This window comes from Haliaeetus leucocephalus, unplaced genomic scaffold, assembly GCF_000737465.1.
Source record: "Haliaeetus leucocephalus isolate CR32 unplaced genomic scaffold, Haliaeetus_leucocephalus-4.0 Scaffold110, whole genome shotgun sequence".
In the NCBI taxonomy this organism is placed as follows: Eukaryota; Metazoa; Chordata; class Aves; order Accipitriformes; family Accipitridae; genus Haliaeetus; species Haliaeetus leucocephalus.
Genome location: NW_010972546.1, coordinates 696,962 through 713,356, shown reverse-complemented (window position 1 = coordinate 713,356; position 16,395 = coordinate 696,962). Strand labels below are relative to the sequence as shown.

Genomic DNA, 16,395 nt, shown 5'->3' with positions numbered 1-16,395 from the left:
ATTTAGCTGGGCTCTGAGATTGACTGTTTTCCCACGCACCGATGGAAAAAAAGGAGCCCGTCCTCCAAGCAAGAAATCAAGGACTTGATGAACAATTACAAAAGCGAATTTGCCCAAGTCCTAAAGCAGCTTCGCCTCGCCCTTCTCCTCATAAAGGCGCTTTAAAAGCCCGAGCGGAGCAGCAGCCTCGCAAAAAGCCACCCCCAATTCCTCAAATTCGTGTTTAAACCTGAAACGCGCAATAAGCTCCTCGCAAGCAGCAGGAAAGCAAGCAATATTTTTTGCCGGTGTCAGTGCTGAGATTACACGAACTAAAGCACTAGTGGGATCCTGGCTCGCAAATCGCGGTAATAACGCCCCAGACCCCCCCCCCTCCTCCCGCCTTCGCAGCTCAGATTTTATCTCGAAGTGATGATAAAGTTTATCGCAGGAGCGCTGGAGTTGAGCTAAGGTCAAATCCAAAGTATTTCTTTTCAGTTATCAAACGGTTTTCTGGTTAGGATCGTGTTTTCACCCTTTTCTTTAGGGTTTTGGGGGTGTGGGTGGCTTTTTTTTTTTTTTTTTTTTAATCCCTTCTGGGTTTGTGACCTGTAGTGTTTGTGTCAACTACATATTCCCCTAGATACGAATTTGTGACCCAACTTCCTTTACACAAATTCGGATCTACAGGGTACATATAGAAGACAGATGCATCCTCCTTGGTCAGAGATCTTCGCCTACCGCCATAATTCTCTTCTGGGGAAGGGGGGCAGGGGGGTAAAGTTTTGTAACTCGAGAGATCAAGAATTAATCTATAGGTAAAGACGGTAAAAACATTCACTCTTCAGAGGAAAGACGATTAATTCAAGCATCAACTCAGTATCCGACTAGCTGATGCTAGATCAGAAAAACTAGAACTTTTCTGCCTTCTCCCTCATACCTTATACATTAGTTTACCGCTGTGCGGAAAAAAAAAAAAAAAATCAGCTCCTGGACTGAATATATAAGTATAGACGCACAACGAGACTCGAATCCAAATAATCGTCGTTTAAAAGCAAAATGCCATAGCTCCGTCCCCCTCCACCCTGAAACCCTCGTAATTATTCACTGGTACGCAGCACAAAGATTTCATCCATTTTTTCGTTCTCGGAGGTCAACCAAGGTTTGGGTTTATACGTGCGTGTGCGGATAAATTATAAAAAAAAAAAAAAAAGAAAGAAAGAAACAGATGAAAAGAAATACAGAATGTAAAGGCAGATGGGACGACAGGTTTTTTTTTTAATGACAGGCAATTCTTTTTACAACCCGAGAAAAAGATCAAAGGCGTTTCATTTCCGAAAAAGGGATATAAAGCAATAAAATATTCATACTGTCTAGGTAATGAACCTTCATTCGGAACTAATGAGGGTAGCATCATGTTGAGATTTCGTTTAAAATTACAGTTGCCCAAGAGATTAAAAGTATACCATCCCCCCCCCCCCCCCGCCTTCTTTTTTTCTTTGTATTTCAAAAGGCAGAACATTTTTTGGTCAAGTATCTCCCGAATTAATTGCATTTAAATGCCACTGCAGAGAGGCTATCAGAGAAAAGCTGCGTTTCCCCTACATTAAAATTCCTGAGGAATATCTTAAATATATTTCACAAACTCCTGCATTTTTCCTAACAAAAAATAGTTACGGCCAAGAAGGAACGTCCCGCAGTTTTCCCGGACACACGATGCCCCGAGATTTTTCAGGTACTTTAAGGTGAATGGTCGGTTTTCCTGAGAAAACGTATAATTCCCAGATAAACAGAAAAACGAAGGCATATCTTAAGAAATAAGCCCAAACGCACTTAGGACAACCCCCAAACCATTTTACACGCCTAAACAAAACCCAGGTTTCCAGCAAAAGAAGCAGAGGAAAGCGAAGACGCCTTTTGCACAGAGCAGAGATTTTTTCCCACCTCCACAAACCAGCACCTACACTTTGCTGGGGAGCAGGCAGCAACTCTAAAATTTACCTTCCCCTCTAAAACCTGCCATAAAAGTAAGAAGCCAAGTCAAATCTGCTTGTACAACGTGTAGATGGATGCCATAAAATAATTCTACAGAACCAATCCCATTAGAGCTCTTTTTTTTTTTCCCTCCTTAAATTTTATTCCTCTTTTCCATTCCCTTCTCTGATTTATTTTATTGTATTTCCTCGCAGCCAGTACCGTAGCGATCTCCTAACGGAGGAGAGAAGCCTGAATAGAAAAACTAGGCCTATTCCGTATTTTTAACCCCCTCCCACATCCTTAAAAAAAAAAAAAAATCGGTTTTAATTTTCCTCCCCAATGACACAAGGGGTTTGGTGCCAGCAAACCAGCACCCCTAGCGTTTACCAGAAATCTTCCCCCCACCACACCTCCAAGAAATCTCCCCCTCGCTCCTTCTGATCCCAAATTAAAGGCAGCCCCTCGCTGCCCCCCCAGACCCCCCCCCTTTCCGCACACCTTTCTCCCTTTCGCTGGGAAACCGCCCCACGTCGCGGAAGTTTCTCACAGCAAATTTCACCCGGGCTTTTTTTCCATTTCAAAGCAACCTCCGTTGGGAAGGGGGGAGTCTTCCCTCGGGCCCCCCGGCTTTTTCCCACACCCCCCCAAAAGGGGGGGACAGGGTGAGCCCCAAATCCTCCCCAAAACCTTCCTCAAGGCACCTGCCAGCGCAGGGCGGGGGGGGATTAAACCGCTCCTGCTGCTGAGCGTCTCTTTGGTCTCCCCAAAAGAGAGGGCACTAAGCAGGGGGTGCCCCCCCCCCCGGCTCCCCCCACCGCCCAGGTGTAACTCCGACAGCGGTACCTACCTTGACAAAACGTGGGTCCTTTCCTCCGAGTAACCCCCGGGGGGGGGTAGGACGCTCCCTTAAAACTTGGGAAGGTTTTGCAGGCGGAATCCTATAGAAACCCCCTGCGCACCCCCCAGCCCCCCCAAATCCAGCCTGGGCTATTCTGCTCTCTCTCCCCCGTGTTGCTTTTTCAAGGAGATTATTTCTCGAGAACACTAATTTCTCTCTCTCCTTCTTCTTCTTCTTTTTTTTTTTTTTTTTTTTTGTGGTGGGGTTTGTTGGTGCCCCCTCCCCCTCTCCCCCCAGTATAAACCACTATTGTCCTTAAAGGCGAGCGGAACTGCTCCTGGCAGAGCCAGGAGGCCCTCTGAGCATTTTGGGGTGGGAAACCCGCAAGTTTTGGTATTAATCTCATAGTTTGTCAGTCTTTGTTAAACAGCGAGGCGTGTCCGCAGCGCGGCGGCCGCCGAGAGCCGCGCTGACCCGCGGTTCACCCCGCGCCGCGCTCCCTCCGCGCCGCTCCGCGCTGTCACTTTTAGGGCTTTTTTTTTTTCCCCCTTAATTTTCCCCGCGTATATCCCCCCCCCCCCTTCCCCCGGAGATCTCGCTCTCAAGTCTGGCAGCAATGAGAATGGGGATTATTTATTATTTTTATTTTTTTAAATTTTATTTTTATTTTAATGTTTTCTTTTTTTTTTTATTATTATTTTAATTTTTTTTCTCGCCCCTTTCGGAAGCGCAAACCTTTCCGGTTTGGGTATTAAACTGGGATTTTCCTCCCTCCCCGCCCAGCAAACGGAGGTCTGAGGTGTTTCTTTAGGGCAGAACTTTTAATAAGGAACAACCGGCGCCTCGACCGCATCTGAGCTGTATAAATGGGCTGCAGGATTAGGTGGAAATGAGCCCACACCTGCTTTGCAACGGGGAAACGAAGATTTAAGCCTTGCGTGGTTTCCCAGCCAGCCTTGTGTATCCTTTTCAATTCTAATGGAAAAAAAAAAATTAAATCATATTTTCACCTAAAGCCCGGGAAGCAGCAAGCGAGGAGCGCTGGCAGGGACGGGGGGAGCGGAGCATCCCTGCGAGGATTCACCATTTATCTCCGCGTTTACACCACCAGCTCCAACCCCGCGTTTCTTCCCGCGATAAAGAGGTCATTTGGAAAGTAAATCGGGATTAAAAAGCGCATTCAATTGATTGTCCGGTAGGGAAAAAAAAGAAAGAAAAAAAAAATAATAGAAGGAAAACCCACCCTGAATTGTGTTTGCAGCGCTGGCCGGTACTCAGAGACCCTCACCCCCGGGCCAAGCCAGTCCGTCCCGAGCAAGGGAGATAAATTAGAAATATCCTTGAAAATGCTACCTTTAATTTCCTCCCTCTCTCCTCGCCCCCCCCCCCCTTACCTCTCTCCAAATGAACCCACTTCCAACGAACACGCAGCCTCGCGTCCCTAAATTGAAAGTTAAACGTTATGATGTAGGAGTGAATATTATAAGGAAAGTTGGGAGGTTTTTTTTTTATTGCCGTGAAATTATACCTGCTTGTTTTAATATCCCGAAAACAAATGGCCTTTATTATCCATTACCTGTTCTATAAACCTGGAGTAGAAATGACTGTTCTAGAGAGATAAGTACAGTAATTACAAGGGCGAAGAGATGGATCACCCAAGTTACAACTAAACGGTAGCCCTTATATAGTGATATTTTATAAATACCAAGCAAATTCATGGCAATTAATTAAACCCGAGCCTTATCACGCGAAACAAAACGCTTTACGTTCTCTTGAATTTCACCTACTCCATGAATATATCCGCATCGGGAAAGCAAATGGATTTTCCAGAATGCCTTTCCCAGGGCTCTAATATTCTCTCTTTCTCTTCCAAGAAAAATGACCCCTGTTATAAGTATTTAGTCACTGAAAATATTTAAAAGCCGAGGGGAGAAAAAAAGCAAATTTGCAGGGCGCTTTTTTTTTTTTTTTTGCCTTTTTTTTTTCCAGGAGAGTTTGCCTTGCTACGACTGTTTGCTTAAGAAGCTATTGAAAAGATCTTCCCCAGTCCCAGTGCAAATAATATTTAGAGTTTGGAGGGTTCAAAGTCTGGCAGTGTAGAAATAACTTCGAAATGCCAAGGGAAATATTTATTATATCAGTTCATTAAACTGTTGCAATGACCAGAGTGGAGTCACATTTCAAGCAAGAAATATGAAACATTTCATTCAAATTCCGACGGAAAGCGTGCTGCAAAACAAAATTAGCTACTTTAACCGGACCGAGCGACGAAACGGGCACTTAAAAGCGCCTTTAAATACATACATTGGATTTTTTAAAGCCACCAGTCCATTGATTTTGCCTATATATCATTATTCTCGATTTCCTACGATTAAGGCAGAAATGCAAGTAGTAAATCAGGGGCGTTATTTCGTGTAATTCTTTTATTATTTTGGATGAGTATTTGCTCCGGCACCCGGGGGAGGCGGGAGACAGGCACCTCTCCAAGGGTTTGGGAAGTGTTTCCAAGTAAAGATGTTAGAACACATTTTCACCAACCGTGTCAGACTTTTTTTTTTCTTTCGGTATAATTTAAGCCCTATCCAAACAAAATCGACGCTGGAAAGAAAATTATTTTTTAACAGCTCGCGTTAATATCCTAGAGGGACCTCCACGTAATTGGATTTAATAAATGCATTTCCCCCCTATATTCTGTTAATTCGACTCCAAATAGCGTTTCAGGGGTTATCTTGGAAAAATACTAAGAAGTCGCTCGGCGTTTCCTCACGAGAGACCCAAATCAATCTACCTTATTTTCCCCCGCCCCCCCCCCCCAAACCCCGCGCCCCCCTCCCCCCCCCCCCCCTCGCATCTCTCCAGCTTGCGGCTGAAGGTCGCTCCCACCTCGCTATCATCCTCTCCCATCTCTGCCCATAAGCAGAGACTCTTCCTCCCACCTCGCCCCCCTCCCCGCTTTCTTTTTTTCTCCTTTTTTTTTTTTTCTCACCCTGACATCAGTCTATCAGGGTTATACACAAGACTGAGTCACGCACAGCGTAAACTTTTGACCCTCAACTTTTTGACCCCTCGAGCTATAATGCTGTACTAACAAGCCCCCCAAGACCAGAGTTACCGTCTACGTCTCTAGAAACTAATGCGGCGCTGATTTCCCTATTTTATTTATTTTACTTTTAGAAAGAAAGGGGGGAAAAAAATAACAACCAAACCCTGGACATTTCTTCTTGATTTTTTTTCCCCCCAGGGGAGAACAACAACAACAAAAAAAATCGGAGCTTTGCAAACTTTAGATGTTTATCTCCAGCTTGTCCATTGCTGTCTAAGACCGCTGCATTTTTTTCCCCCCTTTTGCCCCCCCCCCCCTTTTTATATTTAAAAGAACAGGAGGGATGGGGGAAAAATCCTTTAGACCACAGCTGCATTGCGTTATTTCTCTTTTATTTGGCATTTCACCTAGGTGAGCTGTTGACTGCGGTAATTAGACTGCTCTGATTTTTTTTTTTTTTTTTTTTTTTTCCCCCCTCCCCCCCCTCTTTTTGGAGGGAGGGATAACGAGGAAACAATTCCTATGATTATTTTTGGAGAACCGGGGTTCGACGACCAGCAGTTCCGTACCCGTCCGGATGGAACCGGAGCCCCGGGGGGGGGCGGCGGGGGGGGCCGGTCCCGTTCCAGCCCGGCCCGGCTCGGCCCGTCCCGTCCCCGCTGGCAGTGAACTTGGTCTGAAGCGAGCTCTGCTGGCTGCTCGGGGATGTTACAGCCGAGGAAAATGCACCGAATCCCCCTGCCCGGGGTCGTCTGATCCCCCCCCCCATCCCAAATCCTTCCCCTTGCCCCGGTTTTGCAAAGTCTCCCTATATAAACAGAGCCCTGATTTGCCACCTTGACGCAAAATCCCAACGCTGTAATTTGTTTTGACTTGAAGGGTATATATATATGTGTGTATATACACATGCACATACATACACATGTTAAAAAGAGATAAATCAAAGAGGGGAAAAAAAAAACCCACCACCCCACCTCGTACTAGTCTTATTCTTTCAACGCTCGCTGTCAAAATAGTTTCTTTTTAAAGCTATTTAGGGTAACAGAACACGGGAAAACTACGCCGGGTGGACACCTCTCGAGCTAAGTTATCAACCTCCTTCCAGATACCATTTATTTAACATTAGGAGAGGGAAGAATGGGAAAAAATCAGCTCAGGCACCGAAATAGCCACGCTCTCAAAGAAAATTTCATTCTTAAATCCATTCTAGGGCTGGAAAGAGACCCCCAGAGGAGGAGCCAAACCCCATAAAAGTCCTTTTCGGGTTCCCTAATTGAGGAGAGACCTTTATCAAGAGGATCTTAAATAATCCCGTCAGGTCCTTCCCTTCAGGTCGGACGTATAATAAAAAAATTTAAAAAAAAAAAAGGAAGAGGTTGGGGCTGGGGGAAAGAAAGAGCAATTTCTCAGCCTGAAATTCAGCTGTGGGGGAGGGCGAGGGGCTTGGGGAGGGGAGCTGGAGGGAAGGGGCTGGTTTCCTTCGAAAGCTTTCCCTTCTTGGGGAGGTCACGGTGTGCGTGTGTAGGCTGGAGTAATTTACAGGACTATTGCAAATAAATAGGTGAATAATCGGAGCCCTCTTCTAAATAGAATGAAAGACAAGAATTACAGCCCGAGCAGGGCAATTTCTAGTCCCTGCCGCCAGCCCATCCCCGCCAAGGCAGATAAGGACCCACAGCCTCCCAACCTTCATTTTTGTGGCGAGAAAAAAACCAACAAAAAAAAAGGAGATCCCTTTGGCTTCTCAAAAACATAATTACCACATTGTTGGTATGTGTCTGTACTGGAGCAATATGAACCACATCCAGACCTTCTCCAGCCCTCCCCCTCTCTTACCACCGGTCACCAACACACCCGGGCAGTGGGAGTTGGTAAATTTAAAAAAAAAAAAAAAAAAAAAAAAAAAAAAAGGAAAAAAAAAACCCCAACCCTGGAGCTTATGTTTTCCTTAAAAAGGTGACCCGGCAGCCCCCGGGGTCCGTGTTGGGTTGTGATACGATGCTCACCCTCTCCTCCGAGAGAGGAGCCGGGGCTGTACAAGTCTGCTGACCTCGGAATGATCCCTCTTGCCTATGAATTATTGATGAGATATGAGCTCTGATTTCTCTTTTCAGTATGCAAACCCCATTATACTGTTAAAATGGCGATTTAATCGTTTAGAATAGCTTCGCTTTTTTCCAACTCATTTGTGCCCCTTCCTTTTCATTTAATTCTCTTAATTAAATCCTTTAACAGATTTTAATCACTTTTTGTTGAATAAAATAAGACATCATACACATCTGTAACTAGGTTACCTTGGCGAAGTTTGTTTTTGGTGGGGTTTCTTTGTTTTGCTTTTGTTTTTAGTTTGGTCTGCTTGCTTACTTGGTTGAATTTTTTAAACCTGGGTGGAAGGAAATTTTATTTTGTGTTACGCCATACCCTGTGAGCAGAGGTGGTCTAAAATGCACAAACGCTTTAAAAAAAAAAAAATCCTAAAAAAAAGAAATACAGCCGTGACATTCAAGATGGCCTGACAACTGCATTGCAACACCGAGCTGCCTTTCGCATGGAAGCGCTCCCCAAACCTCCCCGTGCCCCTCACAAACCCCTTCCCCCCCCCCCCCCCCCCATTTATTGCTGACCGAACCTGGGAACCAAATGGATATTTTAGGGGTGAAATTTCATCTTTTTTCACCCTTCAGCAGCAGCCTGGGCATGGGGGTCCTGCGCCCACCCTGGCACAGGGCCCTGGGGAGATGCCCCAAAAGGCAGCTTGAAGGGGGCTCTAATTAATACAGATGCTCAGCTCCGCTCTTCCAGGCTGTGGAGCCTGGGCTGGCTCTTGGGTAAGAAATAACTGCTTTTGGGCTCAGGTTTTTTTCCCTTCAAAGTACCAGGGGAGGTTTCTATACTGTTTACTAAATGAAATAAGAAACCTTCAGGCATGGGAAGAGGCTGAAGAGACAGGACAGGGGGCAAAAAAAGGCAAAAGTGGATATGGTTGCACCCATTTTTAGTGAGTGAGAGATGCCGTGAGCCAGGTGAGCGCACGGGGAGGCTCCTCTAGGCTGTGGGAGACTTTGCACATTTGGGGCAAACAGCCCCCATCTACCCAGGTCACCACTGGACTCCGTTTTGGAGAGTCCTTAAATAAGAGGTTTTTTCCCCATCTGTATCCAGAGTCATGGCATAAAGGTCTGCACAACTACAGGTTTTAAAAAAGAGATTTTCCTTCCTAGGCAGTAATCATGTCCTAGAGATTCTCCGTATTCTTAGACTTGATATTAAAGCATTTTGTATTTATTCTGTCTTCTACAGCTACAGAAGAACTAATTGGCCCATGTCTGATGTATGCCATTAAAGTGAGAGAAACGATGAAAAATGCAAAGGAAAATCCCCGCCTACCTGCACGGTCAGAGCTCCGTTTTCCTGTTTACTCTCCTTATACTTCCTTTTCACCAGCAACAGGGAGATTTTTTTTTTTTTTTTCCTTTAAAGGATGGGGGGCGGGGGGGAAGCCTGTGACCCCTTCCAGGCTGTAAAATGGGAGCCAGTTATACCTCCTCATGCCTCACAGGAAGCTGGATATTAACACCATGTAGGGGGGAAAAAAAAAAATCCAACATGCAAATAAACCCCCTAAAATCCAGCTTGTAGAAAAAAAAAAAAAAAAAAAACATGTTACACGCTGCAGGTAGAAAGCAGATCTTGTGGATGGAGAGGACAGGGGATTTTGTGACCGATGGGAAGGATGATATTATTATGCCAGCAATAAAATCCAGTCCCTGCTCCTTCGCTGTGGCACAGGCCCGGTGCCATCCCTGTGCAGAGGATGCTCAAATCAAGGGTCGTTACCTGTTGTGACCCATACAGACATCTCCTCCTTGCTGCAATGTCCTGTACCTAAACTGCGTTGCAAATTCCCCTTGCTCTGGCTATCCTGGTCTGCTTTTTCCTCCTTGAAATAACATATTGTGGACACCAAGGGATTAGAAATGGTGTTACTTGAGGAAAAAAAAAAACAACACCTTGTGCCTCCTGTGACTGGAGTGGATTTGGAAGGAAAGTTTGCCTGGGACTATAGAAAAGAAGAATCCCTTTGGGTGGGGATGTGGGGATCGGACAGTGATGCAGATGATGGATAGGGAAAAGGTGGATGGATGGATAGATCTATGGCTACATGGATGGATGAATATCTTTTGGAAACACGGTGTTCGTGGGTACATGCGTGCGTTGACCGTATGGTTCCATTTTCAGACATACATTAAGGGGGAGGGATGTCACTTTTCTTGCCTAAATCGCTCGTTATCATTTGAATCAGCAGAAATTATTTCTAGTCCCCAGCACAGAAGGGCAAAGCGTTCTCAGGCCATCCCTTGGTCTAACCCCGACACACTCACACACCTCTCCCCACATCCCCTCTCCTCCAAGGGCTTCTAACCCCGTGTAGACAAACCGCCCGTCGTGTTTGTGCGGCTGAATTCACCTTTAAAGACCATGCCAGCGAAGCCCTTTAGGATCCCGTAAAATATCTTTATTATCAACCGAAAAGCAGGCGTCCAGCTTGCACAGAGATCAGGGAGAGGCTGTTCAGCATAAAACCAGCCTGCTGACTCGGAAAGGCTCCCTGCACCCTGCTCCCCTTCCTTGAATTTCCAGCTTTTGCGTTTGTGTTTACAGGTTTTCAGAGCAGAGGTTTTGCAGGATTGCACTGGCCACCCTCTGCCTGCTCAGGGAGAAGCCAGAAGTTCAAATGATGATAGCAAAGATATTAGGAGACACATGGAGCAGGACAGGAAAAACAGCCCAAGGAAGGAAAAGCAATCTCCAAAGTGTGCTAAAGGGGGACATTCTGCTTTGTGTAAAAGAGACGGACATGTGTCCACCAAATGTTGTCTTACCGTAAAAAGGGGGGGGGGGGGAAGAAGCTTCTGACTGCTCCAAATTCTAGAAACACCCCACCCCACCCCCCGTACCTCTGCTTTGAACTTTTTTTTTTTTTTTAATTTTTTAAGGAGCGAGCGGGAGGGGGGGGGGAATAGATGCGAGTTGGTTCAGGTGTGGACGAATTGTCCCCCCACCTCTGCTACAGATGTGGCCCCTCGGCTTCAAAAAAAAAAAAACAAAACCAAAACCCCAACCTCTCCAGGGTTGTTTTGAGGTGTCCCCCCCGCCCTTCTATTTTTGCTATATCTGCCTTATTTTGCTCTATTTTGCTTTATTTGCGCGGCCGCGGAGCCGGAGCCTCCGGCCGGGACCACCTGCCCGGCGCAGCCCCTCGCCCCCCTTCCCATGGCAGGCTCTGCTCTCCTGCCCTTCCCCGTTAACTTGTTTATTTTCCCCAAGAAAAAGGTTGCTGCCTGCCTTTTCCAGACCGATGTCAGCCTTAGAGGGAGAGAAGGAAATCTGGGAGAGATATCGGTGGGTTCCATAAGGTTTGGAGGGTCCGTATGCAAACTGCAGCCTCTCTGATTATTTTTCTGTAGCACTTCAAGACAGGCTGGAGACATAACAGCGGTCATTCAGTGTCTCCATATGGTAGAAACGAACTACGGAAATAGGAGGACACTCGTTCGTATTGGAAAAAAACCGAAATCCAAGGGAAACAAAAAAAAAAGAAAAAGGGGGGGGGGGGAACCCGGGGCAAAACCCCCGGTGTCTACACAGGCCGAAAGTACCAAAAAAGTGCACGCATTTCTCTGGCAAGCAGGTGAAAAGAATGAAAAGCAAAAGGTGTTAACAACCTGAAGAGCACAGACAGAATATAGCTAGTTGCAATGCAAAGGCGCGGGCCAGATTTGTGGCTATTTGCGAGCAGGATAAACCACACCGAATCCCCTCCGCTAAACGAGCAAGAGCCTTTTTCCATGGCGAAGGACAAACCCAAACTTTGTCTGAAGTACACACGTCCCCCGGCAAAGACAGGATGGAGTTTGCCTTGCAATGATAATGAATCTTTACAGATTTTCTATTTCTCCCGCTCCTCCAAAGTTTACTTGCGGGCCTGGAAGCTGTGATGGAAATGTAATGCAATTCCAGCTCTCGGGAGGATAAGAATTAGGACCTTCTAAAAGTGAGAAATAAAGCTCTGGAAGAGAGACAGACCCTCTTTCCTCCCCGCTCAGCCTTTAGCCATATCAACCCTTTAAAATAGTTTAAGCAGATAATATTTCAGAAGAACTTACTTTCAGGACTCCAGTCTATTGGCTCTCTGGACTGAAAACTGGACCCGCAAAACATGTTCCCTGCAATTGCAACGTTTATCTCATCTGGAAAAGTGCTCACCCATTGCTGCCCCTTACAAGCCAAACCAAGCAGTTAAAGTGTCACTTAACATTCTAGAGAATGTGAAATATATTGTACATTGTCAACTCCCCAAAACCATAAAACTAACTTTATGGACCTCACGTGACTTTTGAGAGCCAGTGAGGGGTATCTGTCTGAGGTCTGGGCGATTTTTACGATCTAACTTCTAGATAAAACCCTATCCATTTGACATCTAAATGTCATACCCACTTTTGGTATAGTTTGCTATTGGTAAAAAAAAAAAAAAAAAAAAAAGGAAAAAAAAAAAAAAGGGAAGGCGAGCAAATGGTTTGGGATCTGACAGTCCACTTCACATCCCTCTCAAAATCACTTAAGAAGTACCTAAACAGTGGGAGATTAAGTTTGGTAAGTTTTAAGCTCCAACTTTACTTGCTACGAACAAAAAGCCTAAGCTGTATTGTAGAGATGTCAGTGGCGTTTTGCCAAATCGAGCGACTTTAAACCGGAGTATCTCGTGCCTTGTTAGATTCCCTAGGTAGCGAAATGGCAACATTTGCCATCTTTGATGATGTTAAATTATCTGCAGCCGGAATGACTCGTTGTAGTAAGTGTCAGTAGTTACAGAGCTGTGAGCTGTTGTTTACATGTTGAGCCAGAGACTGGGAGGTAAAAGCAGTTAAGCACAATAAACCGAGGACGAGAGGTAGCGGAGAGAGTACAGTTTAGCACGGAAATGTATTATGTATATACATGTGGTTTAGATAGATAGATAATAAATATATCTCTACATACACACAGATCTGTAATTCTATAGAACACAGGTTTCCGTGGACATATATGTGGATATAAATACCTCTCGCTTTTCAAATGTGCGTGTGCGTGTGTGTATCTGTGACTGACAAATCCTGAAATGCACGTAAATCTGCCGGGGAAGCGTTTATACCGTGTTATTGCAACTTGAAGTACTTGCAACCAGTTTGTCTGATACGCTGAGGGGGGGTAGGGGGGTGTGGGGGGGTCGGTGTTGTTTTGGGGGAGACGGCGGTTCGGAGGGCAGCGTGGAGGGTCGCGGTTTATTCCCGTGCGGTGCCTGAAGGGGATTTGATGTGAATATTTGGTGTTTCGGAGCTCGCAAGGAGCTGCCCAGGAGAGGCTGGAGCTCTTGCTGAGAGCCCCCAGCACAGGCTCAGCTCCATGCCAGGCATCGCTCCGGCTTTAGCATGGGCTGCAAGTCTCAGAGGTTGTGTAGAAAGTGCAACTGGGAGGCTTTGTGAATAGGAGAAACGTTTATTTGACTTCAAGTAAAGCTACAAACAAATACAAAAAGCTTATTGGCAAAGTACTAACAGGCAGCTAGACATGACAGATGCCATTTTTACACATAACATTGCATTCACTCTGCCCACTACAAACCGTTTATTAGTCACATCAGAAATATTTCTAGTATTTACAAACATTAGAGCACTCTATTGTTGGTCCGATTTTATACATTTTTTTTAATAGTGAAGTTTACCCACGTCTAAGAGTACGTCTCGGAATTAGCCTGGGACTAGAAATCCTGGCCTGAAGTTTGAACTAAAACACAGACTGGACAATTTTAAGACAGAAAGATACAAGAGCTTTTTATTTTTTTTTCCTTTTTTATTTTTTTACATTTTTGTTTGGTTTTTTAGATTTTTTTTTCTGCGACTGTAGTGCAGGAACCCCCGATTTTAGCTTGGGCAGAGAAGAACTCACCCAAAAGCAGTAAACTCAGGAAAGGGGAAAAAAAAAAGCCAACATATAAACAAACAATCGTATCTGTTTTCGATTTATAAATAAGTTATAACATTTAAAGGGCTCACATAAAACATGCTAGCTTTCCAGAAAGCATCAAGAGAGCACGGACACATACATTTATAGGAACAACAAGAGCATGAGGAGCATCTGGAAATAAAATTTAATTAAGAAAAATAAAAAAAAAAAAAAAAACCAAACCAAACCCAAACAGAACACGACATGAACTCAGTCCTGGGATAACGGTACCATACGCGTTGTTTTCAAATATCAACAACATGCCGAAAAGAAGGTGCCTCACTGTACAGTACTCCGAAACTAAGATCTGCGGCGCTTTATTTATTTATTTACGTATTTCTTTCTCGCCTCCTCTTCTTTCCTCGATATTCCTCCTCTAGAATCTATGGCTGAAAGGCGCTGCCCGCCGAGGCTAAGCTCATGCTTTTCAGTTTATTATCCTTCTTCCATTTCATCCTCCTGTTCTGGAACCAGATTTTGATCTGGCGCTCGGAGAGGCAGAGAGCGTGAGCGATCTCTATTCTCCTCCTGCGGGTGAGATATCTATTGAAGTGGAATTCCTTTTCCAACTCCAGGGTCTGGTAGCGAGTGTACGCTGTCCTCGCCCTCTTACCGTCTGGTCCAGTCATGTCTGAATAACACGGACAACAGCGGGGTTTGGGATTTTGCTTTCTGCTAGGATTTTTGTTATCCTTAAGGCTATTTTTTAAATTTTTTTTTAATACCGAGGTAAAATATTCACCTTCTTCAGGCAGCTAGGAAAGCTGCTTATTCCCCAAATAACAGCCCCCCCCCCTTCTTTCTCGCACACCCTCAGACACGTGTAAAACCCCCCACCCTTGGCCCCTCCAGAACCGACATTCGCGACTCAATATTCATAATTTAAATGGAGAAGCAAGGGCTTGAAATCTCCCTTTTTCGCCTCTGCCTGCGTGTTTCTGGGTCTGTTCGCAGGGGCATCAGGTTTAACGCTGCTTTCTTTTCTCCAGGAGAAAACCGGGGCGGGCGGGGGGGGGGGGCTTGCTATTCCCCGTGTATCCCCTCGCAATTTGGGTTTTGTCAAGAGCAGATTGTCAAGAATGCACCCAGCAAAATAAGAGTAGGAAAGGACTGAGAGACCCATCTGTGCATATAATGCCATTTTAATGGTCAATTCTTTCCTTTCCTCTCTCCTCCCCCCCCAAGGAACCCCCCCCTTCCCTCAATTTTTAAATTACCTTCTCCCACCATCCACATAGAGCTAAGAGCTTGAAATAAGCGCACATTTCGCCGCAAGAATAGCGAAACTAAAATAAAATCGCCCCCCCTCCAGGCGCCAGAGGCAGCTTTAAAGCAGCACTCAGAGCAAGAAATACAAAAGCAAGAAATAGCTGCGTTTCTGATCAAAGCGCCTCCACGGAATAAAAGGAAGGAGAGGAAAAAAAGGGAGTGGGGTGGGGTGGGGAGGGAAAAGAGGGGCGGGGGGGGGGGAAAAAACCCCAAAAAACCCACCACCAAAGCAAAAAACACGAGAGGAAAAAAAAAAGAGAGGGCTGTGCGGGAAGAAAAAAAAAAACCCAACAACAAAAAAAATCAAGCAACCCAAACCCCAACGCCACCGACAAGGACGGAAAAAAGAAGTAGCCGTACCATGGCTAATGTGAAGTTTCCTCATCCAAGGGAATATCTGAGGTGCCTGCCCTTCTGTCGCTGCCGTGGAGGTCGCGATGGGCTCTGCCTGCGCTCGGGGGATGCTGCTGCTTATTGGAGTGCCCTCGTCGGCTCCCGAGGACGCGCTGGTCTCGTCTAGTTCTGTGAAATTGGTGGTGGTGGTGGTGCTGGCAGAAGTAGCTTGGTCGGAGGGGGACGGGGCGGGTTTGCTTCCATGGCTCTCGCTGTTGGAGCAGGGAAGGGAGTCGGGAGAAGATAAGGAGCAGCTAGACGCCTGTCTAAACCTGCTCTCCTGAGCTGGAGAAGGGAAACCGCGGGAGCTCTCCCCCACAGCCCCAAAGTGACTAGAGGAGGCTGAGCGGTTGATGCTAAGGTCCATCCCATTGTAGTTGTAGCCATAAGAGCTGGAATGCATGGTGCTTGAATCTCTGTAAGAACCGTTCATGGAACTGCTGGTCCCATAATTTAGTAACTGATAGTCGGGGCCATTTGGGTAGCGCCCTGAGAACGAGTTTACAAAGTAAGAGCTCATTTGGGTTATTTTGGAGGGCTTGATTTGTGGCTCGTGGTCGTTATAACCCTGTGCTTGACGATTTATGATGTATTAATGAATTATAGCGATGCACTGTACTTCGTTTTTGCTATGTATGCGGCCAAATATGGGGGGAGGGTGGGGGGTGCGTTTGGGCATCACGTGCTTTTGTTGACCAGTCGTAAATTCTCACTGATGACCTCAAGAGGTAATTCATGCTCTATGGTTACAAATAATGACGATCGCGGAGCCGGTTTTAGGCCCGAAGTCGGCGCGCGGGCGCCCCAAATCTCCCCCTCCCCCCTCCTTTCCCCCCCCCTTTTTTCCTTCCCC

The 16,395-nt window shown here is 45.8% G+C and overlaps 1 protein-coding gene across 1 annotated transcript; it reads right to left on the bottom strand.

Moving 5' to 3' along the window:
- Positions 1-13,769: 13,769 nt before the first annotated feature.
- On the bottom strand, positions 13,770-16,116 carry HOXB5 (homeobox B5). Its single transcript, XM_010585505.1, has 2 exons — positions 15,510-16,116; positions 13,770-14,511 (listed from the first exon to the last, which is right to left on the bottom strand). Exons 1-2 carry the CDS (start codon positions 16,060-16,062, stop codon positions 14,264-14,266), a joined length of 801 nt encoding a protein of 266 aa, XP_010583807.1. The 5' UTR covers positions 16,063-16,116; the 3' UTR covers positions 13,770-14,263.
- Between the last annotated feature and the right edge of the window lie 279 nt (positions 16,117-16,395).